This window comes from Jaculus jaculus, chromosome 9 (genome assembly GCF_020740685.1).
Source record: "Jaculus jaculus isolate mJacJac1 chromosome 9, mJacJac1.mat.Y.cur, whole genome shotgun sequence".
NCBI classification, from domain to species: domain Eukaryota; kingdom Metazoa; phylum Chordata; class Mammalia; order Rodentia; family Dipodidae; genus Jaculus; species Jaculus jaculus.
In genome coordinates, this window is record NC_059110.1 from 94,199,786 (window position 1) to 94,227,233 (window position 27,448).

At 42.8% G+C, this 27,448-nt stretch overlaps 2 protein-coding genes and 1 pseudogene across 4 annotated transcripts in view; 2 read left to right on the plus strand and 1 right to left on the minus strand.

Moving 5' to 3' along the window:
- The window catches only part of Acaca (acetyl-CoA carboxylase alpha), a 334,197-nt gene that overhangs the window by 39,523 nt on the left and 267,226 nt on the right, over positions 1–27,448 (plus strand). The window contains exon 2 of one of the 3 annotated variants that reach the window (XM_045158040.1): positions 4,406–4,554. The exons of the other annotated variants lie outside the window; for them this stretch is intronic. The gene's annotated coding sequence lies outside the window, so the exon portion shown is untranslated. The remainder of the gene's footprint in view (positions 1–4,405; positions 4,555–27,448) is intronic. 3 annotated transcript variants of the gene reach the window in all.
- Positions 1–27,448, minus strand: part of C9H17orf78 (chromosome 9 C17orf78 homolog) — a gene marked incomplete at its 5' end in the record, with an annotated part of 38,210 nt that overhangs the window by 10,248 nt on the left and 514 nt on the right. Inside the window, 2 exons of the mRNA XM_045158390.1 lie at positions 9,844–10,089; positions 10,782–10,868. Coding sequence (XP_045014325.1) covers positions 9,844–10,089; positions 10,782–10,868 — 333 coding nt within the window. The remainder of the gene's footprint in view (positions 1–9,843; positions 10,090–10,781; positions 10,869–27,448) is intronic.
- LOC105944483 lies at positions 12,885–14,986 on the plus strand (annotated as a pseudogene).

Genomic DNA, 27,448 nt, shown 5'->3' on the forward strand with positions numbered 1-27,448 from the left:
GAGTCTTGCTCTAGGCCAGGCTGAACTGGAATTCACTGTGTAGCCTCAGGGTGACCTTGAACTCACGATGATCTTCCTACCTCTGCCTCCCAAGTGCTGGATTAAAGGCATGTGCCACCATACCTGGCTATTTTTTTTTTTACTTTTGAGTACTTTTATTTATATATTTGATTCTTACCTCTTGCATATCGTTCAAAAGCCAATGGCCATAGTACCAGGCATTATACATGAAATTAGAGGATACATTGTGGTCCCTGATTGCAGTGTAATCAGGAGATAGTGTTAGAAGAGCTAGGTAGAGACACACTGACAGTCAACAGGTTTGAAGGGAAAAACAAGGACATTTTGGACATAGTGCCAGCTAGTTCTCTGAGGTGATGACATACCTGTTTATGAGAGGACATAAAGATAAACAAATCTTACTTTAGACAAATCACAGAAGTTCTCTGAGTTTTGTTTTTTCTTTATATAAGATGGTTATAATCCTAATAATAAAAACCTCTTGGTATATCTATTTCTCAGGGGTGTTGTAAAGATCAGAGACTAAAAATGAAAAAGCAAGTGTGAAAGCACTTTGGAAGCTGAGTGATATTGGGATTGAAAAGGGGAGGGGAAACATAGAGATTGTCTCTTTAAGTAGACAACTCTGCCCTCTAGCCACAGGGATAATGGCACTTAGAGATGAGGTGTGTGTCCCTACCACCTGGGAAATGCCACTTCAAAGTCTACTAAATAGTCTTCATCTGTCAGTGTGTTTGCAGTTCTGCCTAGCATCCAAATTAATGTCTGTGCATGTTGACAGCTCATCTCTCCCAGGTTTATCTGTGAGGTAAGTGGGCATCTAGATGGAGCAGGATTGTTAATGCACATACTTTATTTCCAGGGAATTGCAACAGCAGATTTTCTTTGGCTAAAAGAATTTGAACAAGAATGCCTCAATTTAAGCCAGGTGTGGTAGCATATATCTGGAACTCCAGTATTCAGAAGGTAGAGGCAGGTGGATTACTGTAAATATGAGTCCAGTTTGGTCTACATAGTAAGTTCCAGGTCAGCCAGGGTCATGTACTAAGATCTTACTTCAAAACAAAACAAAAACAAACAAACAAACACACACACACACAAAAACAGGGCCTGGAGAGATGGCTTAGTATGGCTTTGTAGTTAAGGCACTTGCCTGAAAAGCCTAAGGATCCAGGTTCAGTTCCCCAGTATCACCCATGTAAACCAAATGCACAAGGTGGTACATATGTCTGGAGTTTGTTTTCAGTGGCTAGAGGCCCTCGTTTGCCCATTCTCTCTCTCTGCCTCTATCTCTCTCTCTCTCTGATAAATAAATATGTTTAAAAAAGAATGTCTCAATTTAAGGAGCTATAACAAAAATCCAAATTTATAAAGTAGATATAGAAGATAATTTATAGTCCCAAAGGGTGCTTTGTTTTACAAAGTAATTTCTTTCTTTCTTTCTTTCTTTCTTTCTTTCTTTCTTTCTTTCTTTCTTTCTTTCTTTCCTTTTGTTTGTTTGTTTGTTTGTTTGTTTTGAGGTAGAGTCTCTCTCTCTAGCCCAGGCTGACCTGGAATTCACCCTGTAGTCTTCAGTTGGCCTTGAACTCACAGTGTCCTCCTACTTCTGCCTCCCAAGTGCTAGTATTAAAGGTGTGTGCCACCACACATGGCTTCTTTATTTGACAGAGAGAGAAAGAAAATGGGTGCATCAGAACCTCCAGCCACTGCAAACAAACTCCAGATGCATGTGCCACCTTATGCAGCTGGCTTATGTGGGTCCTGGGGATTCAAACCTGGGTCCTTTGACTTCATAAGCAAATGCCTTATCTGCTAAGCCATTTCTCCAGCCCAAGCAGTTTCTTTTATAAGGAACATTAAATGCAGCATATCTTCATTTTGGAGCTAGTTTAAGGTACTTGCCTACAAAGCCTGCTGGTCTGGGTGGGATTCCCCAGTAACTATATACCCCCAGTACCCACATAAAGCATGTGTCTGCAGTTTGTCTGCAGTGGCAAGAAGCCCTATTGTGCCCATACTCTCCTTCTCATAAATCACTAAAAATTAAAAATAAAAAGATATCTAAAATATTTTATTTATTTGAGAGAGAGGGAGGAAGGGAGGGAGAGAATGGGCATCCCAGAGCCTCCAGCCACTACAGAGGAATTCCAGAACTGGGTCCTTTGGCTTTGCAAGCAAACACCTTAACTACTAAGTCATCCCTCCAGTCCCCCTATCTTTTTTTAAGTTGAGATAGGATCTCATTATGTAGCCCAGGCTGGCCTTGAACTTGACAGTGTCCTGCCTCTGTTTCCTGAGTGCTGACATGAAAAGTGTATACCATCATGCCTGGATAAATACATATTAAATAGTGATGTCACTTAGAGATTATTCTAAAATAATACACACAGGTTGAAGGGCATTAGGGAGGCCTTAGCCTACTGCTATTTGGTTTATGTCTTAAGATCTATCCCTTAGCTCTATATATATCTAAAAAGTAGACCATCTTGTCAAACCTTTGATTTGTAGCTATAGATATTGAGTTCTGGGCTGGACATAGTAGCACACGCCTTTAACCCCAGCATTTGGGAGGCAGAGGTAAGAGGATCACTGTGAGTTCAAGGCTACCCTGAGACTACATAGAAATTCCAGGTCAGTCTGGGCTACAGTAAAACCCTACCTCAAAAAAAAAAAAAAAAAAAAAAAGAAAGAAAAGAAAAGAAAAAGAAAGAAAGAAAGAAATTGAACTCTGGTGGGTGGGCTGGAAAGATAGCATAGCAGTTAAGGCACTTGCCTGTGAAGACTAAGGACTCATATTTGACTCTCCAGATCCCACATAAACCATATGCAGTGATATAAGAGTGCAAGGTCACACATGCTCACAAGGGGGCATAAATGTCTGAGTTAGAATGCAGTGGCTGGAGACACTGGCACACCAATTCTCTCATAAAAAGAGGCAGTCTGTTGGGCTTGCCTCAAAAAAAAATTGAGTTCTGGGAAAATCAGTAACTTATCAAAGGTAATAATTAATTTATAATAAACACTAGTTAGATGTTATTTAGAACATGCTTGGTGCATACTTGGGAAGTAGAAGCAGGAGTATTAGGAGTTCAAGGTCATCCTTGGCTACATAGTGAGCTTGAAACCAACCTGGAGTATAAGATATACCATATTAAAAACAAAACAAAACAAAAAAGGATGAGAGAGGGTATTTTCTTTTTCTACTTGTTACTTGTTGGGAGGATTGCCATGAGTTCAAGGCCACCCTGAGACTACATAGTGAATTATTCCAGGTCAGCCTGAGCTAGAGCAAGACTATAACCTCGGAAAACAAAAACAAAAAAAAGGATGAGAGAGGGTATTTTCTTTATCTACTTGTTACCCTATTCTTTTTTTTTTTAACTTTCTCCTTTTTATTATTTATTTATTTGAGAGAGTTTGGGTGCATCAGGGCCTCTAGCCACTGCAAACAAACTTTAGATGCATACGTCACCTTGTGCATCTAGTTTACCTGGGTCCTAGGGAGATGAACCTGGGTCCTTAGGCTTCACAGGCAAGCGCCTTAACCACTAAACCATCTCTCTAGCCCCTTGGTACCCTATTCTAAACATATATATGAAATCTAATGAACAACTGTAAATTTTCTTAATTAATATAGAATCTGAGCAATCACAACCAGAAATACAAACTGTATTGTAAGTGAAAGTGATGACTGAATCACTTTTCCCCAGAAGAAGAAAATTAATATTTATAACATAGGCCAGGCATGGTGGCACACGCTTTTAATCCCAGTACTCCTTAGGCTGAGGTAGGAGGATTGCTGTGAGTTCGAGGCCACCCTGAGACTACATAGTGAATTCCAGGTCAGCCTTGGCTACAGCAATACCCTACCTCAAAAAAAAAAAAAAAAAAAAAAAAAGTATATAAGACCTTTCTTTGTTTCTGTCTGTCTGTCTCTCTCTCTCTCTCTTTTTTTTTTCTTTTTTTGCGGTGCTAGGAAGAAAACCTTGGGCTTCATGCATGCTAGGCAAGCACTCAGCCACTAGGTCATATCCCTGACTAATGGGGTCAGCTTTTCTGAACAGCAACAGATGGTCTTCATTTTACCTTTTTACTTTTTCTTTTGAGGTAGGGTCATTCTGGCACAGGCTGACCTGGAATTCGCTATGTAGTCTCAGGCCACCTAACTCACAGTGATCTTCCTACCGCTGCTGCCTGAGTGCTGGGATTAAAGCATGCACCACCACATCCTGTTCATCTTACTTTTTTTCTTCATTCCATGGTGATCCATGTCTTAGGATAACCATTTGTGCTGTAGAAAATTCTCATTCTTGGTTTAAATTCTTATTTTGCTCTGAGGACAGTTCCATGAGCAGTCACCTGATTTTTTTTTTTTTTTTTCCAGACACACTCCTGTGCAGACTCATCTCACCCAGCGCCTTGACTTCAGAGGGCATCTCCTTGTGATCTTGAAAGTTTGGCTGTTCAATTTTTATTTTGTCCCAATTGAGATATATCACAACTTGATAATCAATGTGGTTTAATTCAGAATAGGTAATTTCCAACTTTATTTATTTATGTGTCCACTCAGCTAAATCCCCAGCCTCTAGTTTCAAACAATGGAAAAGAGGTAATTTTGCTGGGTGTGGTGGCGCACACCTTTAATCTCAGCACTGGGAGGCAGAGGTGGGAGGATTGCCATGAGTTCAAGGCCACCCTGAGACTACATAGTGAATTATTCCAGGTCAGCCTGAGCTAGAGCAAGACTATAACCTCGGAAAACCAAAAAAAAGTTAATTTGTACTGGAGAGATGGCATAACAATTATGGCACTTTCCTGCAAAGGACCCAGGTGTGATTCCCCAGGACCCACATAAGCTAGTTGCATTGGTGGCAAATATGTCTTGAGTTTGTTTGCAGTGGCCAGAGGCCCTGGGGCACCCATTCTCTCTCTCTGTCCCAGCACTTGGTTGCAGAGGTTGGAGGATCTCCATAAGTTCTAGGTAACCCTGAGACTTCATAGTGAATTCCAGGTCAGCCTGGGCTAAAGTGAAACAATGCTCATAATAATAATAAAAATAATAAAAATAAAAGAGTTAGTTCAAAGAACCACTCCTATGATTGTTTGGGATTCACAATCTGGTTTCATTAGAAATGTCTGGTGAGGGACTGGAGAGATGGCTTAGTGGTTAAAGGTGCTTTCTTGAAGTCTAACAGCCTGGGTTCAATGCCTCCGTACCCACATAAATCTAGATGTACAAAGAATCACATGTATCTGTAGTTTGTTTGCAGTGGTAGGAGGCCTTGGTGTATCCATTCTCTGTCTAGCTCTCCCTCTCCCTCTCTCTGTCTTTTTCAACTAACTAAATAAAAATATTTGTTAATAACTGGGCGTGATGGTGCACACCTTTAATCCCAGCACTTGGAAGGCAGAGATAGGAGGATTGCCATGAGTTTGAGGCCACCTTGAAACTACATAGTGAATTCCAGGTCAGCCTGGACTAGAGTGAAACCCTACCTCAAAAAAAAAAAAAAAAAAATCGTTAGAAATGTTGGGAGCTAGAAAGATGGCTCAGCAGTTAAGGTGCTTGCCTGCAAAGCCTAATGACCTAGGTTTAATTCCCCAGTATCCAGGTAAGGCCAGTTGCACAAAGTGGCACATGCATTTAGAGTTCATTTGTAGCAGCTGGAGGCTCTGGTGTGCTCATTCTCTCTCTTTCTATCTGCCTGTCTCTGTCAAATCAATAAATAAAATTTAAAAAACATGTATTGTGAATGATGATTACAACTCCTGATTAGCACTAGGGAGATGGCTCAGCAGTTAAAATTGCTTGCTTGCAAAGCTTGCCAGACTGGCTTGATTCCCCCAGCCACCCATGTAAAGATAAGTGGCAGGTAAGTATTCCTTTGCACAGAGATAAATAAACATTTTAAAGAAGACCCTAAACTAACCTACACACATACTTTTGGTCTTTTTGCATGACTGAGACACTACAGAATACTAGCTTGAACTCTGGATCTCAAAACCAACCACTATGTTGTTTGCCTTGAGCAAGCCTCCCAGGAAAGGAAGAAGCCTTTTCCTCCTGGAAAGGGCCCAAGGCCAGAGACTAGCCCAAGGCAAAAGTTTAATCAGGACAGGGTGATCTTTGGCATTTTTCCTCTCTCACATCCTTCCAATTTCCTTGTCCAGACTTTTTAAGGGCTAATGTCCTTAATTACCCAGGTTCCACATTCTAGCACTCCACTTAGAGTACTGTAGACCGAAAATGACTTAAGCCCACTATTACCCACAGGAATAGCCATCAACTCAAGCAAGAGGAAAACAGTTTGGGCTGGAGAGATGGCTCCACAGTTAAGGCACTTGTTTGCAAAGCCTAACAGCCCAGGTTCAATTCCTCAGCGCCCATGTACAGCCAGATGCATAAAGTGGTGCATGCATCTGGAGTTCGTCTGCAGTGGCTAGAGGCCTTGGCATGCCCATTCTCTCTCTTTTTTCTTTTCTTTTCTTTTCTTTCTTTTTTTTTTTTTGTTTTTTTGAGGTTGGGTCTCACTCTAGCCCAGGCTGACCTGGAATTTATTATGTAGTCTCAGGGTGGCCTCCAACTCACTGCAGTCCTCCTATGTCTGCCTCCCGGGATTAAAGGAATGAGCCATGACACCCAGTTTTCTCTCTCTTTCTGCCTGTATCTCTCTGCTTGCAAATAAATAAATAAAAAATATTTTTTAAAACCAGTATGATGGGCTGGAGAGATGGCTTAGCAGTTAAGTGCTTGCCTGTGAAGCCTAAGGACCCCGGTTCGAGGCTTGATTCCCCAGGACCCACATAGCCAGATGCACAGGAGGTGCACGAGTCTTGAGTTCCTTTGAAGTGGCTAGAGGCCCTGGCATGCCCATTATCTATCTATCTATCTGTCTCTTTCTCTGTCTGTTGCTGTCAAATAAATAAATAAATAAAAATAAAATAAAACCAGTATGATGCCTGGCATGGTGGCGCATGTTTTTAATCCTAGCACTCAGGAGACAGTGGTAGGAGGATTGCTTTGAGTTAGATGCTACCCTGAGACTACATAGTGAAGTCCAGGTCAGAAAAAGTATGATTACAGAGCTAGAGAGATGGTTTAGTTGGTTAAGTGCTTGCTGCACAAGCATGAGGACTGAGTTCAGTTTCCCAGCACCTACAAAGAAACCAGGTGCTGAGTGAGTGCATGTAATCCAGCACTGGGAGGCAAAACAGGGGGATCCCTGGGGACTAGCTGGCTGGGTAGTCTGCTGAATTAGTGAGTTCTAGGTTCAGTGAGAGACCCTGTCTCTTGGAATTATGTGAATGATTGAGGAAAACACCTGACATCAACCTCTGTCCTCAACACGTGCACATGCAAACATGTACATGCATACTTCCACATATGTGTTCCCTCACATGTATAAACACATGCATGCCACAGACATACATATGCAAAACAAAAACCAATCTGATTACTACTGAGTGACTGAAATTCAAAACCAGAGGCTGTCAGGCATGGTGGTGCACACCTTTAGTCCTTGTACTTGGGAGGCAGAGATAGGAGGATAGGTGCAAGTCCAAGGCCAGCCTGAGACTACATAGTGAAATCCAGGTCAGGCTTGGCTAGAGCAAGACCCTAACTCAAAAAAAAAAAACAAAAAAACCCACAAAGGCTTTGAGTGTTTAGCAACACCTCTTTTCTCCTCCTCCCCCGCCACTCCAATATAGTTAGTAGTGGTATAATTTTATAATAATTACTAATTTTTTAAAATTTTTATTTATGTATGTATGTATTAGAGACAGGGAGAATGGGTATACTAGGGCCTCTAGCCATATCACACAAACTCCAGACACAGGCACCACCATGTGTGCATCTGCTTATGTGGGTTGGGTATTGGGAAGTTGAACCTGGGTCCTTAAGTTTTGCAGACAAGCACCTTAACCACTAAGCAATCCCTCCAGCCCTTATTTACTCATTTATTTATTTATTTATTTATTTTTGAAATAGAGTCTTGCTCTATAGTCCAGGCTGACCTGGAATTCACTATGTAGTCTCAGGCTGGCCTCAAACTCACAGTGATCCTCCTACCTCAACCTCCCAAGTTCTAGGATTAAAGGTGTGTACCACTATTTGTATATGTTACTATGTACATTGAAAGTAAATGCAATTAAAAAGTATTGTTAAAGAAAGACCTATCAAGGGCTGGAGAGATGGCTTAGCGGTTAGGCGCTTGCCTGTGAAGCCTAAGGACCCCGGTTCGAGGCTCGGTTCCCCAGGTCCCACGTTAGCCAGATGCACAAGGGGGTGCATGCGTCTGGAGTTCGTATCAGAGGCTGGAAGCCCTGGCGTGCCCATTCTCTCTTTCCCTCTATCTGTCTTTCTCTCTGCGTCTGTTGCTCTCAAATAAATAAATTAAAAAAAATTTTTTTTTTAAAAAAAAGAAAGGCCTATCAAAAGTGAAGATCATACGAACATCATGGGATGCCAGGGCTAGCAAGGATCTTAGAAAACTGGGATTGGAGAGATAGTTTAGCAGTTAAGGCGCTTGCCTGCAAAGTCAAAGGACCCAGGTTTGATTCCCCAGGACCCACATAAGCCAGATGCATGTGGTGGCACATGCATCTGGAGTTTGTTTGCAGTAGCTGACAACCCTGGCACACTCATTCTCTCTCCCTCTCTTGCTCTCTGTCTGTCTCAAGTAAATAAAGAAAAACAAAATATTAAAAAAAAATAAATTAGAAAACTGGGGCTGGAGAGATGGCTCAGCAGTCAAGGTGCTTTCCTGCAAAGCCTAATTACCCAAGTTTGATTCCCCACTATCCATGTGAAGCCAGATGCACAAAATGGTGCATGTATCTGGAGTCTGTTTGCTTTGAGGCCCTGGCTTACCCTATTTCTCTATCTTTCTTCTTTTTTCTCTCTGCTTGCAAATAAATACATAGCTGGGCGTGATGGTGCATGCCTTTAATCCCAGCACTTGGGAAGCAGAGTAGGAAGATGGCTGAGTTAGAGGCCACCCTGAAACTACATAGTGAATACCGGTCAGCCTGTGCTAGAGTGAAACTCTACCTTGAAAAAAAAAAAAAGATATTACTTGTTTTTAAAAAAATGGGATGGAGAGATGGCTCAGCAGTTAAAAGCCTGACAGCCCAAATTTGATTCTCTCGTACCCACATAAAGCTAGACACACAAACTGGCACATGTATCTGGAATTCGTTTTCAGAGGTCAGAGACTCTCTCTCCTAAGTAAGTAAATAAGTTTTTTGTTTTTTTTTTAAAGGAAGTCAGGTGTGGTGGCACACATCTTTAATCCTAGCGCTTGGAAGGCAGAGGCAGGAGGGTGGCTGTGAGTTTAGGACTAGCTTGGGACTATAGAGTGAATTTCAGGTCAGTCTGCACTAGAGTGAGACCCTGCCTTGAAGGAAGAAAAAAAAGGATGGACTGGAGAGATGGCTTAGTGGTTAAGCACTTGCCTGTGAAGCTTAAGAATCCCAGTTTGAGGCCCCCTACCCCAGGACCCACGTTAGCCAGATGCACAAGAAGGCACACACGTCTGGAGTTTGTTTGCAGTGGTTGGAGGCCCTGGCATTCTCTCTCTCTTTCTCTCACTCTCTCTGCCTTTCTCTCTGTGTCTGTCACTCTCAAATAAATAAAAAGATGAACAAAAAATTTTGAAAAAAGGAAATTAGAAAACTGATTTTTAGAGCAAACATGGATTTGCCCAAGGGTAGACTTATGCATTTCTTCATGGTTTAGCTGCTACTGAGTCAACTGCCATCAAGCAAGTCAACTCAAGGTAGTGAATACTACCTCTGTCTGCTTTTCCAGTCTGATCTCACCTTTGCCTGTTAGAAGGAATCCGGCCTGAAACTCAGATGTGGGTGTTAGGTGGCAGCTTGGGGAGGCAGTCCTGTTTCTGCCAGGAGTGGCCATGATTCTGAGGTTTTTCAGAATGTGCTTAACCTCTGGCCTTCTTTCTGAATATACGAGGTTGACTCTCACTCTCCTTCCAGGCCCAAGGCATTGCAGCATAGCGATGGTCTGATTTTGGATGAATGTGGCACCTTTGACTTGTGTGTATGTTTCTGGAAAAAGAACAAGACAGAAGAAGTGAGGTTGGTTCTTACTCTGAACAGTGTCCAGCTGATCCACTGCCATCCACGACTGTGTCAAACACCACAGCTGCACTTTGCCCTCTTTTAATTCACCTCCTCCTCGGTCTGCATTTATGGCTCCAAATAGGCAGGTCCTGCTTGCCTTCTTCCTGCCGTGAGTCCCATGAAGACAGATGACTGCACTAAACTCAGCACAGAAAAATGTCATAGGCTGGTTTTTTTTTTTTTTTAATGCAAGGGCTGGGTGTTCCCCCCCTCTTCATACCTTTCTGCATGTGTTAGGGAATAAGTAATTTTTAAAAACTAGCTTCCAGAATTCCTCTAGAAGAGGATTTTTTTGGAGTGGGTGTGTATGTTGAGGTAGGAATCTCACTGTATATAGTCCAGGCTGACCTGAAACTCACCCTGTAGTTCCAGGCTGGCTTCAAACTCACAATAATCCTTCTACCTCTGTCTTCCCAATACTAGGGTTAAAGGAATATGCCACCACATCTGGCTAGAGAGAAACCTTTTGTAAAATAGGGTATTTGAATATGCGCTAACAAAAAAAGAAAGGAAAAAAATAAAATATGGGCTAAGAATTGGAGACAAGGCCTCTTTTAAAAATGTAAACAAATTATTATAATAGCAAAGTATGTTTTCAGAAAGGGTTTATGCCCTACCTTTCATTAACAAATCCCTGATGCTTCTCACATCCTTTGGAATGAGCTCAGGCAGCTCTTCCACTTGGCAGCTGCTATCTCTGAGGCCTAAGGAGGAAAAAAATGTCAGAATTGACTTGGTAATTACTCTGGAGGGGGATACAACAGAATGAACTTCCTGTGCATAAAACTAGGGAAATTAAATACTTCCTGAAAAAGACTTTGTATGCAAGTAGAAGTTAGCTTATTATAGAGTAAACGAGTACTATAATGATGATAATATACCCGGGCATAATGGTGCACGCCTTTAATCCCATGAGTTCAAGGCCACCCTGAGACTCCATGGTGAATTCTAGGTCAGCTTGGGCTAGAGTGAGACCCTACCTTGAAAAACCAAAAATAAATAACTAAACTAAAATAATAATAATAATATAATAGCATATATTATTAATAATAATATGTTAATTTTGCAGTCAGGTTCGCATTGCTGGTAGAAATCACCCAACCAAGAGCAGCTTGTGGGTAAAAAGGTTTATTTTGGTTTACAGGCTTAGGGGGAAGTTTCATGATGGCAGGGAAAACAAGGACACAAGCAGGGGGTGGACATCACCCCCTGGCCAGCGTAAGGTGGACCATAGCAACAGGAAGCTGGCTAAAATACCCATAAGCCTGCCCCCAACAATACACTGCCTCCAGGAGACATTAATTCCCAAATCTCCATCAGCTGGGAATCTAGCATTCAGGACACCTAAGTTTATGGGAACACCTGAATCAAACAACCACAATTATTTTTAAAAATATTTTTGGTCCGGGTGTGGTGGCGCATGCCTTTAATCCCAGCACTTGGGAGGCAGAGGTAGGAGGATTGCCATGAGTTTGAGGCCACCCTGAGACTCCACAGTGAATTCTAGGTCAGCCTGAGCTAGAGTGAGACCCTGACTCGAAAAACCTATATATATATATATATATTTGTTTATTTACAAATGGAGAAAGAGAAAGGGAGGGGGAGAGAGAAGGAGCAGCATGCCTGCGTGCGTGCGTGCGTGCGTGCGTGCGTGTGTGTGTGTGTGTGCACGTGTGTGCACGCGCCAAGGCCTCTTGTCAATGCAAAGGAACTCCAGATACATGTACCACTTTGTGCATCTGCTTTTATGTGGGTACTGAGTAATTGAACTCCAGGCCATCAAGCTTTGCAATCAAGCACCTTTTTTTCCCCTTTTTTTCAATTTTTATTAACATTTTCCATGATTATAAAAAATATCCCATGGTAATACCCCCCCCACTTTCCCATTTGAAATTCCATTCTCCTTCATATCCCAATCAAGCACCTTTAACTGATGAGTTATCTCTCCAGCCTTCAAGAAATTATTTTTAAGAGAAAGAAAAGTAAAATAGGGCTAGAGAGATGGCTTAGCAGTTAAGAGCACTTTCTGTGCAAGTATGAGGGCCTGAGAAAGCTTGAGTTTGAACCCTAGGATCCACAAGTCTGTAACCTGTCCTGCTCACAAAAGTTTTGGGATCAGTAAGAAACTCTGGTTCAAATAAGAATGGGCAAAAGACTGATGGAGGGCTGGAGAGATGGCTTAGCGGTTAAGCGCTTGCCTGTGAAGCCTAAGGACCCCGGTTCGAGGCTTGGTTCCCCAGGTCCCACGTTAGCCAGATGCACAAGGGGGTGCACGCGTCTGGAGTTCGTTTGCAGAGGCTGGAAGCCCTGGCACGCCCATTCTCTCTCTCTCCCTCTATCTGTCTTTCTCTCTGTGTCTGTCGCTCTCAAATTAAAAAAAAAAAAAAAAAAAAAGACCGATGGAGCCGCTTGAAGTTCAGCCCTGGCCATTGTAGGTGAGCACAGCCCACTGCAGGCAAGTGCACAGAGCAGATGGGCACAAACATGTGCATTCAACATACATACACACACACCCACAAGCAAAAAGAAAGAAAGAAAGAAAGAAAGAAAGAAAGAAAGAAAGAAAGAAAGAAAGAAAGAAAGAAAGAAAAGTCCTACCCCACAGAGAGTGACGGATACATTTATAACCCCATGGTAAGTACCAACAACCCCCCACTGAGGAGGACCCTGAGTGCAGTGGGAATGGGGAAGAGGGAATAAAAGATGGTAACAGGAGGGGAATGGATCCAGTGAGTTTAACACGTGATTTATTCATAAGGTTCCTAATTAATAAAGATGAAATTGAGTAGGTAAAGTTACGAAATTAGTGAAAGAATAAGCAAAAACAAAACCAAAACCCTGTTTTCTCTCACATACATAAAGCTTATTTTATCTTTTCCCTTGTGTTCTGTCTGCTCCTGTATTAAAGAGAACACTTGGAAGTATTAAGTATTGCCTTGGGGAGCTAGAGAGATGGTTTAGTGATTAAGGTGCTTGCCTGCAAAGCCAAAGGACCCAGGTTCAATTCCCCAGGACCCATGTAAGCTACATGCACAAGGTGGTACATGCATCTGGAGTTGGTTTGCAGCAGCTGAAGGCCCTGGAACACCTGTTCTCTCTCTGCCTCTCTCTACATATATTAAATAAACAATAATTAACAAATAAAGTGTTGCCTTGGATAGAATACCTCTATGGATTACCACAGAACTATAGATTATACTTAATTATGCTTTTTGGCACATGACTCAGGGTATGGAATTTTTTTCCTTCCTTTTTCTACTTCTCTGCTTCCCTCTTCTCCTTTCCTTCTTTTTTTGCTGGTGTGTGTTTTGAAACAGACTCTCATACTGTAGTCTAAGATGGCTTTGACTTCCTTTCAATCTTTCCACCTCATCTTTTTTTTTTAAATTTTTTATTTATTTATTTGAGAGCGACAGACACAGAGAGAAAGACAGATATAGAGAGAGAGAATGGGTGCGCCAGGGCTTCCAGCCTCTGCAAACAAACTCCAGACGCGTGCGCCCCCTTGTGCATCTGGCTAACGTGGGACCTGGGGAACCGAGCCTTGAACCGGGGTCCTTAGGCTTCACAGGCAAGCGCTTAACCGCTAAGCCATCTCTCCAGCCCCCACCTCATCTTTTTGAGTACTGGGATTACAGGTCTGAGGAACCACACCTGGATATGGGATTTTTTTTTCAAATATATATTTTTTTATTTATTTGAGAGAAAGAGGCAGAGTGAGAGAAAGAGAGAGAGAGAGAGAGAGAGAGAGAGAGAGAGAGAGAGAGAGGGAGGGAGGGAGGGAGAGAATGGGCACACCAGGGCCTCCAGCCACTGCAAACGAATTCCAGACACACATGCCCTCTTTTGCATCTGGCTTACTTGGTCGTGGAGAATCAAACCGGGATCCTTTGACTTTGCAGACAAAGGTCTTAACAGCTAAGCCATCTCTCCAGCCCCTGTGGGAGTTTTTTTGTTTGCATAAATGTGTTATTGCTACACCTTATAGTGTTTTGCCTTAACTCTATTTGGCTGATTATAGAGATGAAAAATCTTTAGGAAACTCTGAAAATAAAAAATCTCATTTTGAATAAAGTTACCAGCTAGGGCTAAGCTGAGTGATAGAACACTTGCTTAGCATCCGGGAGTTGGATTTCAAACTTTAGCATAAAACAAACAGAAAAACAGAAACCCCAGCTGTCCTGCTGTGATCCGGGCAAGCATGGAGGGTGGCGGGCTGGGCCGTGTGCATACTGGCACCTGGCCCTGCTGTTGCCCTGCACCATGCGGTGCTGGCGCAGGTGCAGGCGGAGCTAGGCGCTGTGCAGGCCAGCCTTGGGGTGTGGTGTGGGTGCCCGCCGACCTGGGCTGGGAGGGAGGCCAGTGTGCAGCGGCTGCTGGGTGCCCTGTGCGAGCTCCCCAGGCCCGAGGGGCTGCAGTGCCTGCTGCTCGTCAACAACACAGGCACTCTTGGAGATGTTTCTAAAGGCCTCCTGAACCCGATGACCCAGCTGAAGTGAACAACTACTAGGCTGTCATCTTGACTGCTATGCTTTGCTTGACCTCAGGTCCCCTGAAGGCCTTCCCTGCTAGCCCCAGCTTCAGCAGGACTGTAGTGAGCATTTCCTTGCTGTGTGCCCTGCAGCCCTTCAAGGGCTGGGCACTGTACCACACAGGGAAGGCTGTCTGGGACATGATGTTCCAGGTACTGGCCACTGAGGAACCCAGAGAGAGGGTGCTGAACTATGTACCAGGTTCCCTGGACACAGACGTGCAGCTGCTGGCCCGGGAGACCTCTGTGGACCCAGAGTTAAGAAGCAGACTGGAATTCACTGTGTACTCTCAGGGTGGCCTTGAACTCATGACGATCCTCCTACCTGCCTCCCAAGTGCTGGGATTAAGTGCATGCGCCACCACGCCTGGCCTTAGGCTTCTGTTTTGATGAGGCTAGGGAAGTACTTACCTTTCTTGTTGGAATCATAGGATGCAATGATGAGGCTGAAAACTAAGATGGTATCCATGTTAGTTTGAGCTCATAAGCTTGAGCACACATTGCCGTCACCCCACTGCTAATTGGTGGTAGTGCCTTCCACCCTAGTCTCTAGTTGCTCTCACTGCCCTGGAACTAAATTTCACCCTGACGGTCTGGTTCCACTCTTATTTCCTGAAGACCCAGGAATACAGCTGATTGGAGAAAGAGCCAAATCTACTTATTAATGATTGACTTTGAAGTTCTGCCCAACTTCACTGCTGATGCCAACATACAGCATTATAATTACCTAGAGGTTTCCCTAGCAGAAAGGGCAAGAATCCCAGTGATAAGCATTACTACAAGTACTTGCAGCTTGACACATACTCATTTATGTGCACACTGATGGAGGCACACAGATGCATATACCAACAGAGAGAGAGATGGAGATTTTTACTAAGGAGTGTCATTTCTAGAGCAGAGCAAGAAATTAGGACTGGGGGCTGGAGAAATTGTTTAGTGGTTAGGCCTGCAAAGCTAAAGGACACTGGTTTGCTTCCCCAGTACCCACATAAGCCAGATCTACAAGGTAGTGCATGTATCTAGAGTTGTTTGCAGTGATTAGAGGCTCTGGTGCACCCATTCTCTCTCTCTCTAGCTGTCCTCTCTTTCTCTCAAATAAATAAAAATAAAAAATATAAAAGAAAGAAGAAATTAGGACTGGATGAGCCAGTGACTTCCATAGAGAGAATTGGGTTCTAATCTAAGCTTTGCTATTAACTATGTCATCTTGGGAAAATTACTTAACTTCTTAGGATCTCAAGTTGTTTTCTCTTCAGTAAGTTGACACTCCCAACCAAAAGGTATCTAGAGTTACAAATAAATTCATGAGTATGGATATTCATATGGAGTCTTGCACATTTTCATACTCAGGAATAGCGAAGTGAGTATGGGGAGACAACCTTCCTATGACTTTTGGGCCAACAGGTTGTGAGGAAGAGCTCAGATATAATATGTGAGTTATACTATCTACAGTTTGGAAAGTTTTCCTAGACAGCTGCTACTGAATATGTTTCAAAAATTATATCTTTTTTGACGTAACATTTTATTTTTATTAGCAGAAGATGATTGGCTCGAAGGGAATTGAACACAGATTTGGTGGATTTCTGTCTCCCCAGACTACACCAAGGGATTCCAGCTAGCCTTTCTGGTGCCCACTCAGCATCTGTGTTCTGCCATGGCTCAGTTGCAGCCTTGTGATCAGAGCAGGACATACTCCCGCCTGGGAGCTTTTGGCTTCTACTTTATATATAAAAATATATAAAGTATTTATATATAAATATATATGTGTGTATTTATTTATACACACACACACACACACATATATATATATATATATATATTTTTGGTTTTTCGAGGTAGGGTCTCACTCTGGTCCAGGCTGACCTGGAATTAACTCTGTCATCTCAGGATGGCCTTGAACTCATGGCAATCCTCCTACCTCTGCCTCCTGAGTGCTGGGATTAAAGGCGTGCGCCACCATGCCCGGCTTACTTTTTATATTTTTTCTTTTTATTTTATCTAGCTCAGGCTTACCTGGAATTCATTATGTAGTCTTGATGGCCTTGAACTTGCAGCAATCCTCCTACCTCTACCTCCCAAGTATTAGGATTAAAGGTACGTGCTATCACACCTGGCCAAAATTGTATCTTTTTAGAAAAATATTTATTTATTTGAGAGAGAGAAAGAGGCAGATATAGACAGAAAGCGAATGGGTATGCCAGGGCCTCCAGGCACTGTCAACAAACTCCAGATACATATGCCATCATGTGCATCTGGCTTAAATGGGTCCTGGGGAGTCAAACTGAAGTCCTTTGGCTTTGTAGGCAAACACCTTAACCATTAAAGCCATCTCTCCAGCCCCAAAATTGTATCTTTTTTTTTTTTTTTTTTTTGGTTTTTCGAGGTAGGGTCTCACTCTGGTCCAGGCTGACCTGGAATTAACTCTGTCATCTCAGGGTGGCCTTGAACTCATGGCAATCCTCCTACCTCTGCCCCAAAATTGTATCTTAAAAAGCAATTAGTTTGAAGCTTTTATGGTGGTTCACACCTTTAATCCCAGTACTTGGGAGGCAGAGGTACAAGGATCACTGTGAATTCCGGGCCACCCTGACACTACATAGTGAGTTCCAGGTCAGCTTTGGCTAGACTAAGACCCTACCTCAAAAAAATTATTTATTTTTATTGAAAGTGACAGAGAAAGAGGCAGATAGGTAGGTAGGTAGATAGAGAGAGAGAAAGAGAATGGGCACGCCAGGGCCTCCAGCCACTGCAAATGAACTCCAGATGCGTGCTCTCCTTGTGCTTCTGGCTAAACGTGGGTACTGGGGAATTGAGCCTCAAACCGGGGTCCTTAGGCTTCCCAGGCAAGCGCTTAACCACTAAGCCATCTCTCCAGCCCAAAAATTTATTTTTATTTTATTTATTTTGAGGTAGGGTCTTAGTCTAGCCCAGGCTGATCTCGAATTCACTATATAATCTCAGGGTGGCCTTGAACTCATGACAAGCCTACCCTCTGCTTCCTAAGTGCTGGGATTAAGGCATGTGCTACCTCACCCGGCAAAATTATTCTGTGTTGAGAGCACATGAGTATGCCAGGGCCTCTTGCCACTGCAAACAAACTCCAGATGAATGTACCACTCTGTGCATCTGGCTCTATGTGGGTACTGGGGAATTGAACCCAGCGGTAACAGGCTTTGGCAAACAAGTGCCTTTAACCACTGAGCAATCTCCCCAGCCCCAAATTGTCTTTTTTGTTTGTTTGTTTGTTTTTGGAGGTAGAGTCTTACTCTAGCCCAGGCTGAACTGGACTTCATTATGTAGTCTCAGAGTAGCCTTGAACTATCATCGTCATCCTCCTACCTTGGCCTCCTATATGCTCATACCTTGGCCTCCTGAATGCTGGGATTAAAGGCGTGTGCCACCATGCCTGGCTAAAATACATATTTTTTCAAAGTTTATCTAATTATTTATTTTTTTTTTTTTAGTTTTTCAAAGTAGGGTCTCACTCTAGCCCAGGCTGACCTGGAATTCACTATGGAGCCTCAGGGTAGCCTCGAACTCACAGCAGTCCTACCTCTGCCTACTGAGTGCTGGGATTAAAGACGTGTGCCACTACGCCAGGCTCAAAGTTTATTTTTTAATATTTAATTTTATTTATTTGAGAGAGAGGCAGAGATGAGAGAGAAAGAGAGAGAGAGAATGGGTGTGCCAAGGCCTCCAGCCACTACAAATGAACTCCAGATACATGGACCACCTTATACATCTGGCTTACATGGATCCTGAGAATTTAGACCTGGGTCCTTTGGCTTTGCAGGCAAGCACCTTAACTGTTAAGCCATCCCTCCAGCCGCAAAAATTTCTTTTGTTGAGTAGTTTATTTAAGCCAGGCATGGTGGCACATGCCTTTAATCCCAGCACTCAGGAGGTAGAGGTAGGAGGATCGCCGTGAGTTTGAGTCCACCCTGAGACTACATAGTTAATTCCAGGTCAGCCTTGACCGGAGTGAGACCCTACTTTGAAAAAAATTTTTTTTCTTTGTTAGAGAGAGAGAGAAATAGATAAAGGCAGATAGAGAGAGAATGGGTGCACCAGAACCTCTAGCTGCTGCAAACAAATTCCAGATGCATGTGCCATTTTGTGTACCTGGCTTTATACATAGGTACTGGAAAAACAAAAAAAAAATTCTTTGTGAGAGAGAGATAAATAGATATAGGCAGAGAGAGAATGGGTGCACCAGAGCCTCTAGCTGCTGCAAACGAATTCCAGATGCATGTGCCATTTTGTACACCTGGCTTTACATAGGTACTGGGGAACTGAACCCAGGTCATTAGGCTTTACAGGCAGGTACCTTAACTGTTGAGCCATCTTTCCAGATGCCCCACCCCAACCATATCTTTTAGCAAAGTGTTTGTATCTAGTGTAATGTACTAAAGACCTCCCTCCTTTCTCTCTCTCTCTCTCTCTCTCTCTTTTTCCCTCAATTTTTTATTAACATCTTCCATGATTATAAAAAATATCCCATGGTAATACCCTCTCTTCCCCCTTCTTCTTCTTCTTCTTTTTTTTTTTTTTTTGTGGTGAGGTGTTACCATACTATGTGGCCCAGGCTGGTTTAGAACTCTCTCTGTAATCCATGCTGGCCCCCTTGTGATTCTCCTACCCTTGCCTCCCAAATGTTGGAAATACGAGTATGTGTCACCATGCCTGGCTATAAAGACTTTTTTTTTTTTTGAGTTACAATCTCACTTTAGTCCAGGCTGACCTGGAATTTACTATGAAGTCTCAGGGTGGCCTTGAACTCATGGTGATGCTCCTACCTCTGCCTCCTGGGTGTTGGGATTAAAGGTGTGTACCACCATGTGCTTTATTTATTTATTTGAGAGAAACAGATGGAGAGAGAGAGAGAGAGAGAGAGGGAGAGAGAAAGAGAAAATGAGAGAGAATGGGCATGCCAGGGTCTCTAGCCACTGTAAGCAAATTCCAGACACATGGGCCACCTTGTGCATCTGGCTTTATGTGGGTCCTGGGGAATCAAACCTGGGTCCTTTGGCTTTGCAGGCAAGCACCTTAACTGCTAAACCATCCCTTCAGCCCAATATATATATATTTTTTTGAGGTAGGGTCTCACTCTGGCTCAGGCTGACCTGGATTCACTATGTAGTCTCAGGGTGACCTCAAACTCACAATGATCCTCTTACCTTTGCCTCTCGAGTGCTGGGATTTAAAGTGTGTGTCATCACGCCCGGCTTCCAAGATTTTTTAAAACATTTTTATTTATTTGCAAGCAGAGGAAAAGAATGTGAATGCGAATATGGATATACCAGGGCCTTTAGCCACTGCAAACAAATTCCAGATGCATGTACCACTTTGTGCATCTGACTTTACACGGAGACTGGGGAATCGAGCCTGGGTTATAAGGCTTTGAAGGCAAGTGCCTTACCTGCTGAACCATCACTCTAGCCTCTGTAAAGATTTTTCTTTAAAAATATTTTATTTATTTATTTATTTATTAGGTGGGGGAGAGAAGTAGCAGATAGAGAATGGCCATGCCAGAGCCTTTAGCACTGCAAATACACTACAGATGCATGCACCACCTTGTGCATCTGGCTTTATGTGGGTATTGGAGAATCAAACCTGGGTCCTTTGGATTTGCAAGCAAATGCCTTAATGGCTAAGCTATCTCTCCAGCCCTCTTTTAAATATGTTTTAAAAATTATTTTTAAATATTTATTTACTTATTTGAGACAGAGATTGAGAGAGAGAGAGAAAGAGGCAGATGGAAAGAAAAAGAATGGGCATGCCAGGGCCTCAAGTCACTGCAAATGAACTCTATATGCATGCACCACTTTGTGCATCTGGCTTATGTGTGTCCTGGGGAATCTAACTGGAATCCTTTGGCTTTGCAGGCAAATGCCTTAACTGCTAAACCATTTTCTCAAGCCCTGTAAAGATTTTTTGATGGCATAGTGAGGTAAGCCATAATGAAGAAAAAATCTGCTCAGACATCTGTCAACGTCTAGAGCCTGTGCAGTCTTCCTACCAGCTGCAGATGTCTTCATGGAGCTAACATGGGTTTAGCTGTGCATGAGAAGGTTCTGGAGGCTGCACCTGATTGATAGTAGTGTACAGAGACCTTGGTTTGAGGGACTTCCTATAAGGGGCTTTGTGAGATATGAATCAAATCACATGTAAATACCACCTTATTTCCTGGCACATTAATACAGCTTGAAAACTGGCTAAACTTAGCATCCATTACATCTTATTGAGGAAGCATAAGTGGAAGGGATATCACTGAGGGATGGCTTGTTGGCTGCACTTGGAAGGATGAAAGGAAGTGCTGGGCATCCAGCCCAGTAGCAAAGCTCTGTTGGTGCTGTTCTTTTTTCCCAGCCACAGTTGCCCAATTCTCTCAGTATAGGAAGGCAGAATAAAGGGCAGCATTGCCTTCCTGGGGTTTCATGATTTTTGTTGACTATTTTCCTTAGCATGGTCTCACTGTTCACTGCTTCTCTGTGGTATTGACGCATTCCCTGCTGTTCTATTTGAAATTTTCTGTAGATGCCATGTAAAAGTGCTGCCACCTTGCAGCAGGTGTAGGAATGGATCTGAGATCTCCCTGTTTTTACCATGCATTAACAGGGTGGTAGGAAAACTCATCTTTCCCAAAAGCAGCCTCATGGTTTGCTCAAGATAAAGTTGGAGTTTTCATTAAAAAAAAAAAAAAAAAGAGAAAGGAAGGGAGGAGGGTACTTAATAGTTTGATATTGTATATATGTACGTACAATGATTGAGATGGGGAGGTAATATGATGGAGAATGGAATTTCAAAGGGGAAAGTGTGTGGGGGGGGAGGGAGGGAATTACCAGGGGTATTTTTTTTTTATAATCATGGAAAATGTTAATAAAAATTTTAAAAAAATTACTGGGTGTGGTGGTGCATGCAAAAAAAAAAAATCTTTCTGTGTGTATGTGTGGGTGTGCCAAAGCCTCTTGCTGCTACAAAGGAACACCAGATGCTTGCTCCACTTTTTGCGTCAGGCTTACGTGGGTGGCTTGGGAATTGAACCTGGACCTGCGGGTTCTACAAACAAGTGTCTATAACAACTGAGCCTTCTTCCCAGCCCCTCGAGTTTTCTTTTATCAATACTCAGACCTGGCTTTTTTTTTCCTTTTTCTCCTTTTCTTTCTTTTTGTCTCTCTCTCTCTCTCTTTCTTTCTTTCTTTTTTTGTTTTTTTGAGGTAGGGTCTCACTCTAGTTCAGGCTGACCTGGAATTCACTATGTAGTCTCAGAGACCTCCAACTCACAGTGATTCTCCCACCTCTGCCTCCCCAGTGCTAGGATTAAAGGCATGTGCCACATGGTTTTTTCTTTTTCTATTTTTGGCTTTTTAAGGTAGGGTCTTGCTCTAGTCTAGACTGACCTGGAATTTACTACGTAGTCTTGGTGGTGTCGAACTTATGGTTCTTTCTACCTTGGCCTCTCAAGTGCTAGGATTAAAGGCATGTGCCATTTGTGTGTGTATATATCTATTTTTAAGTGGGGGGATTGGCATGCCAGAGATGCATGTGCCATCTTGTATGCATGTGCAGCCTTGCATGCTTGCGTCACCCTGTGCATCTGGCTTTTGTGGGACCTGGAGAGTTGAACATGAGCTTGTAGGCTTCACAGGCAAGCACCTTAACTGCTAAGCCATCTCTCCAACCCCTGGCTTAAATATGTGTGTGTGTGTGTGTGTGTGTGTGTGTGTGTGTGCACGCATAATTTATGTATGTATTTTCAAGGAGAGAAATATAGAAGAGAAACACCAAAAGGTTAAAATAATGGGGAAAAAGCCAGGTGTGGTGGCACACGCCTTTAATTCCAGCACTCAGGAGGCAGAGATAGGAGGATCACTGTGAGTTTGAGGCCACCTTGAGACTACATAGTGAATTCCAGGTCAGCCTGGACTAGAGTAAAACCCTACCTCGAGAAACCAAAAAAAAAAGAAAACAATATATTAATATATTATCTATATATCTACCTATGTCCCTATGTCTATGGAAGACATGGAGGAAGAAGCTAAGAATTGGTGACTGCCTAAACTGTACCTAGGGACTGGAAGTGTTTGGGTTGTGTAATAAATAGGGAGAGTGCTGAAATGCCATGTGAAAACCCAAGCACACCATGAAAACCCTGGTGTCCATGTGAAAATATTGTGGGCAGTCTCTAGTATAAACACTGCCCTTCATTATGCAATGTAATCCTACCTTTCGACACCAGGACAAACTTATAAAAGAGGCCTCCCTGAGGATATTTTCTGACCTTATGGTGTGAAGTTCCCTTAGGCTCTTAAATCTTGACAAACCTGAATGGTTGACCAGAGCAAAGGGACGGGTGTTCAGATAAGGCCTTTGTGTCTTTTATTTTACAACTAGAGTCACAGTTCTTGGCAAGGGGCTGACTTTTTGATGAGTTCTGATCACCTGTAAAGCAACTAAGTAACCTCCTGGAGGCTTTGCCTCCCAAAGGCAAAGTGAAGACTGGTAAGCAGATATCAGGAGCAGTGCGGCCTCTCAGGTACAGAACAATCTTTATTTCAATCAATGAAGCACTTATTAATATCTATGTCTGGCTCTACCTTAGGAGCCGTAAAGGGGTAGGTTCCTAAACCCTAAGAAGTGCTATCTTTAATAAGCACCCACAAAATTGCAGCCTAATTAAAATGCTGAACTGTGTGGTATTAACTAGAATGCTACTAAAATGCAGAGGAAAGAGACAGATCAATGAAAACTGAAGAAGAGATACCGACTTGGAGAAAATAGGACTAAGGACTAGAAAGATTCAGAAAAGTAGGAGGAAGGCTAAGTCTGCCAGCAAACATATAAGAACAAGTCTGGCAAATGCCAAGCCAGTTTAGAATACAAATATTGGGGGTCAGTGAGCACAACATGTTAGTATTTATTGTTTATTTATTATTTATTTTGTGCGTTGAGATAAGGTCTCACTGTATAGCCCTAGCTGGTCTGTACCTTATGTAGACTCGGCTGGCCTTGAACGTGAGGCAATCCTTTTGTCTTTGTTTCCTGAGTGCTGGAATAACTTCATATGACACTATGCTCAGGTACTCTCTCAGTATTTTACCTGTCCTTTCATAAAGGCTGATCAATGACCTTGGTACTTATGAAATCTGGAACCATAGTCAGCAACCAGGACAAGGGGTTTCATGGCTGATTTCTTTAGTTTTCTCTCCAGCCCTTGGAGCCGTGTTTTTTTTTTTTTTTTTTTTTTTTTTTTTTTTTTTTTTTTTTTTAATCTATGAGATAGGGTCTTGCTCTAGTCCAGGCTGACCTGGATGGAATTCACTGTGTAGTCTCAGGTGGCCTTGAACTCATGGCAATCCTCTTACCTCTGCCTCTGAGTGCTGGAATTAAAGACATATGCCACCACGTCTGGGCCATTTTTGTTCAACAAGACACTATGGCAGCAAAGAAGGGAACAATAATGGTAAATCTTGGGCTGGGAGATGGTTCAATGGCTAAAGTCCTTGCTTGGAAAGCCTACTGGCCCAGGTTCAATTTTCAAGTAGTCATATAAAGCCAGATGCCCAAAGTAGCACATGCATCTGGAGTTTTGTGCAATGGCAATAGGCTCTGACATGCCTTTTTTCTCTTTCTTCCTTTCTCCATCTTCACAAATAAATGCAAAAAATATATACGGGCTAGAGAGATGGCTTAATGGTTAAGGTGCTTACCTGCGAAGCCTAACAACCCAGGTTCAATTTCCCAGAACCCACATAAGCCAGATGGTCATGGTGGCGCATGCATCTGGAATTCATTTGCAGTGGCCAGAGACTCTGGCGCACCCATTCTCTCTTTCTATCTGCCTTTCTTTCTCTCTCAAATAAATAAAATACTTTAAAAAATAATGAAGCTGGGTGTGGTGTTGCATACTTTTAATCCCAGCACTTGGGAAGCAGGGGTAGGGGGATTGCTGTGAATTCTGGGCTAGCCTGGACTATAGGGTGAGTGCCAGGACAGCCTGGGCTAGAGTAAGACCCTACCTCGGGGGGGAAAAAAGATAAATCTTAAACCAGAGTCCTCAAACTGCAGAATAAACAATTATCAGGTTTGCTTAAAAAAAAAATGTTTGGGGTGGAGAGATGGCTAGTAGTTAAAGCACTTGCCTACAAAGCCTACGTACCCAGGTTCAATTCCCTATGTAAAACTGTACACACAAAGTGGCACATGTGTCTGGAGTTTATTTGCAGTGGCTAGGGCCCTGTGTCATTCTTTTTCTCTCTCCTTGAAAATCAATAAATAAAAAATATTTTTAAAAATATAACAGGGCCAGGCATGGTGATGCACACCTTTAATCCCAGCCCTCAGGAGGCAGAGATGGGAGGATCACCATGAGTTTGAGGCCACCCTCAGACTATATAGTGAATTCCAGGTTATCCTGGGCTAGAGTGAGACCTTACCTCAAACCCCCCTCCAAAAAAAAAAAAAAAAAAAAAAAAACAAGAAAAGCAAAACAAAAAAAGGTAATAGAACTAAGAACATGAATGTTTTATTTTTTTTTAAATTTTGTTTATTTTTATTTATTTGAGAGTGACAGACAAAGGGAGAAAGAGGCAGAGAGAGAGGCAGAGAGGGAATGGGCACACCAGGGCCTCCAGCCACTGCAAATGAACAACAGATGTGTGCGCCCCCTTGTGCATCTGTCTAACGTGGGTCCTGGGGAATCGAGCCTCGAACTAGGTCCTTAGGCTTCACAGGCAAGCACTTAACCATTAAGCCATCCCTCCAGCCCATGAATGTTTTAATTTTTAAAATATTCCTTGCACATGTTCATTGTATATATTACTGTTACATAAGGATTTTCCTCTAAATTTTATTAGTGGTGGTATTAGGGATAAGGACATTTTCATATAAGTGTAGAGTGTATGAGAAAATCGGCATTTCCTTTTTTTTTTGAGGTAAGGTCTCACTGTAACCCAGGCTGACCTGGAATTCACTATGGAGTCTCAGGGTGGCCTCGAACTCACTGCAACCCTCCTACCTCTGCCTCCCGAGTGCTGGGATTAAAGGCATGTGCCACCATGCCCAGCTTAAAATCGGCCTTTCTAATAAGCACCCGTGTTTCTGTTTTGGGTGGCCAGTGGAACATACTGAGAAAACAGTAATCTAAAGTAGAACTGACTGCCAGATGAAATTGCCTGGACAATGGTAATACACTGTTTAGATATATACTTATCCTTTTTTTTTTTTTTTTTTGATTTTCAAGGTAGGGTCTCGTCCTGACTCAGGTTGACCTGGAATTCACTATGTAGTCTCAGGGTGGCCTTCAACTCATAATGATCCTCCTGCCTTTGTCTCCTCAGTGCTGGGATTAAAGGTGTGTGCCACTATGCTCAGCTGCTTATCCATTTTTTGAGAATTCATCCTTCTCACCCATGCCTTTTATAAATTCATAGACTGTCATCTAAGAAGATGTGCCAGTTTTGTCTACATTTTAATTTTTTTCCTTTATTTATTTTGAGAGAGAAATAGGCAGGGAAAGAGAGAATGGTGCATGCCAGGGTCTCTAGTTGCTGTAAACCATTTCCAGATGTGTGCACCCCCTTGTGCATCTGACTTACATGGGTTATGGAACCTGGGTCCTTTGGCTTTGTAGGCAAGCGCCTTAACCACTAAGCCATTTCTCCAGCCCACCAGTTTTGGCTTCAAACAGATTGTAATCACCTTAAAGACATGGATCTCTCAGTCTTTTCTAACCAATTTAAGGTCTGAAGGTAGTTGGGATGCTTGGTCTCTGATACCTTTACACAACCCTCTTGAAAACTCTGGAAGCCATTTGATATTTGAGACTTTTTTTTTTTCCCCCTGAGGTAAGGTTTCACTCTAAACCAGGCTGACCTGTTCACTATGTAGTCTCAGGGTGGCCTTGAACTCACAGTGATCCTCCTACCTCTGCCTTCCGAGTGCTGGGATTAAAGGCTTGCACCACCATGCTTGATCATGTCTGATCCTCTTACCTCTGCCTCAGCTTAGTTACATAAATACCTCACAGGTTATTTATGGGATATGAGGTAGGGTCTCGCTTTAGCTCAGGTTAATCTGGGACTCTGTAGCTCCAGGCTGGCCTTGAACACAATCCTCCAACCTTACAGCCTCCCTAGTATTGGGACTAAAGGCAGATGCCACCACACCTTCTTGAAATTTCTTATGAGGACTGTTTTCGAGGGTAAACCTGGTTTCATGGAATGCCCGAAGGTGACAAACAGCAGCACCACTAAGAATCTGGGGAAAGAGATTGTATTATTTAAAAGGTGAAGAAAAAAGACGGCTGGAGAGATGGCTTAGCAGTTAATCGCTTGCTTGTAAAGCCTAAGGACCCCGGTTCGAGGCTTGATTCCCCAGGACCCACGTTAGCCAGATGCACAAGGGGCGCATGCATCTGGAGTTCGTTTGCAGTGGCTGGAGGCCCTGGCGCGCCCATTCTCTCTATCTGCCTCTTTCTGTCACTTTCAAATAAAGTACCCCCAAAAAATAAATAAATAAAAATGGAATTTCAAAGGGGAAAGTGTCGGGGGGGGGGGAGGGAATTACCATGGGATTTTTAAAATAATAATGGAAAATGTTAATAAAAATTAAAAAATTAAAAAAATTTAAAGAAAAAAGAAAAAAGAGGCTACCTCAAGGTTTTAAGTTCTTTCCTCAGTTACTTCTTTATGCCAGCTTCAGAGAGCACTACTATGGGAGAGGCAAACTTCCCAGGCCATTTATAGTTAAGTC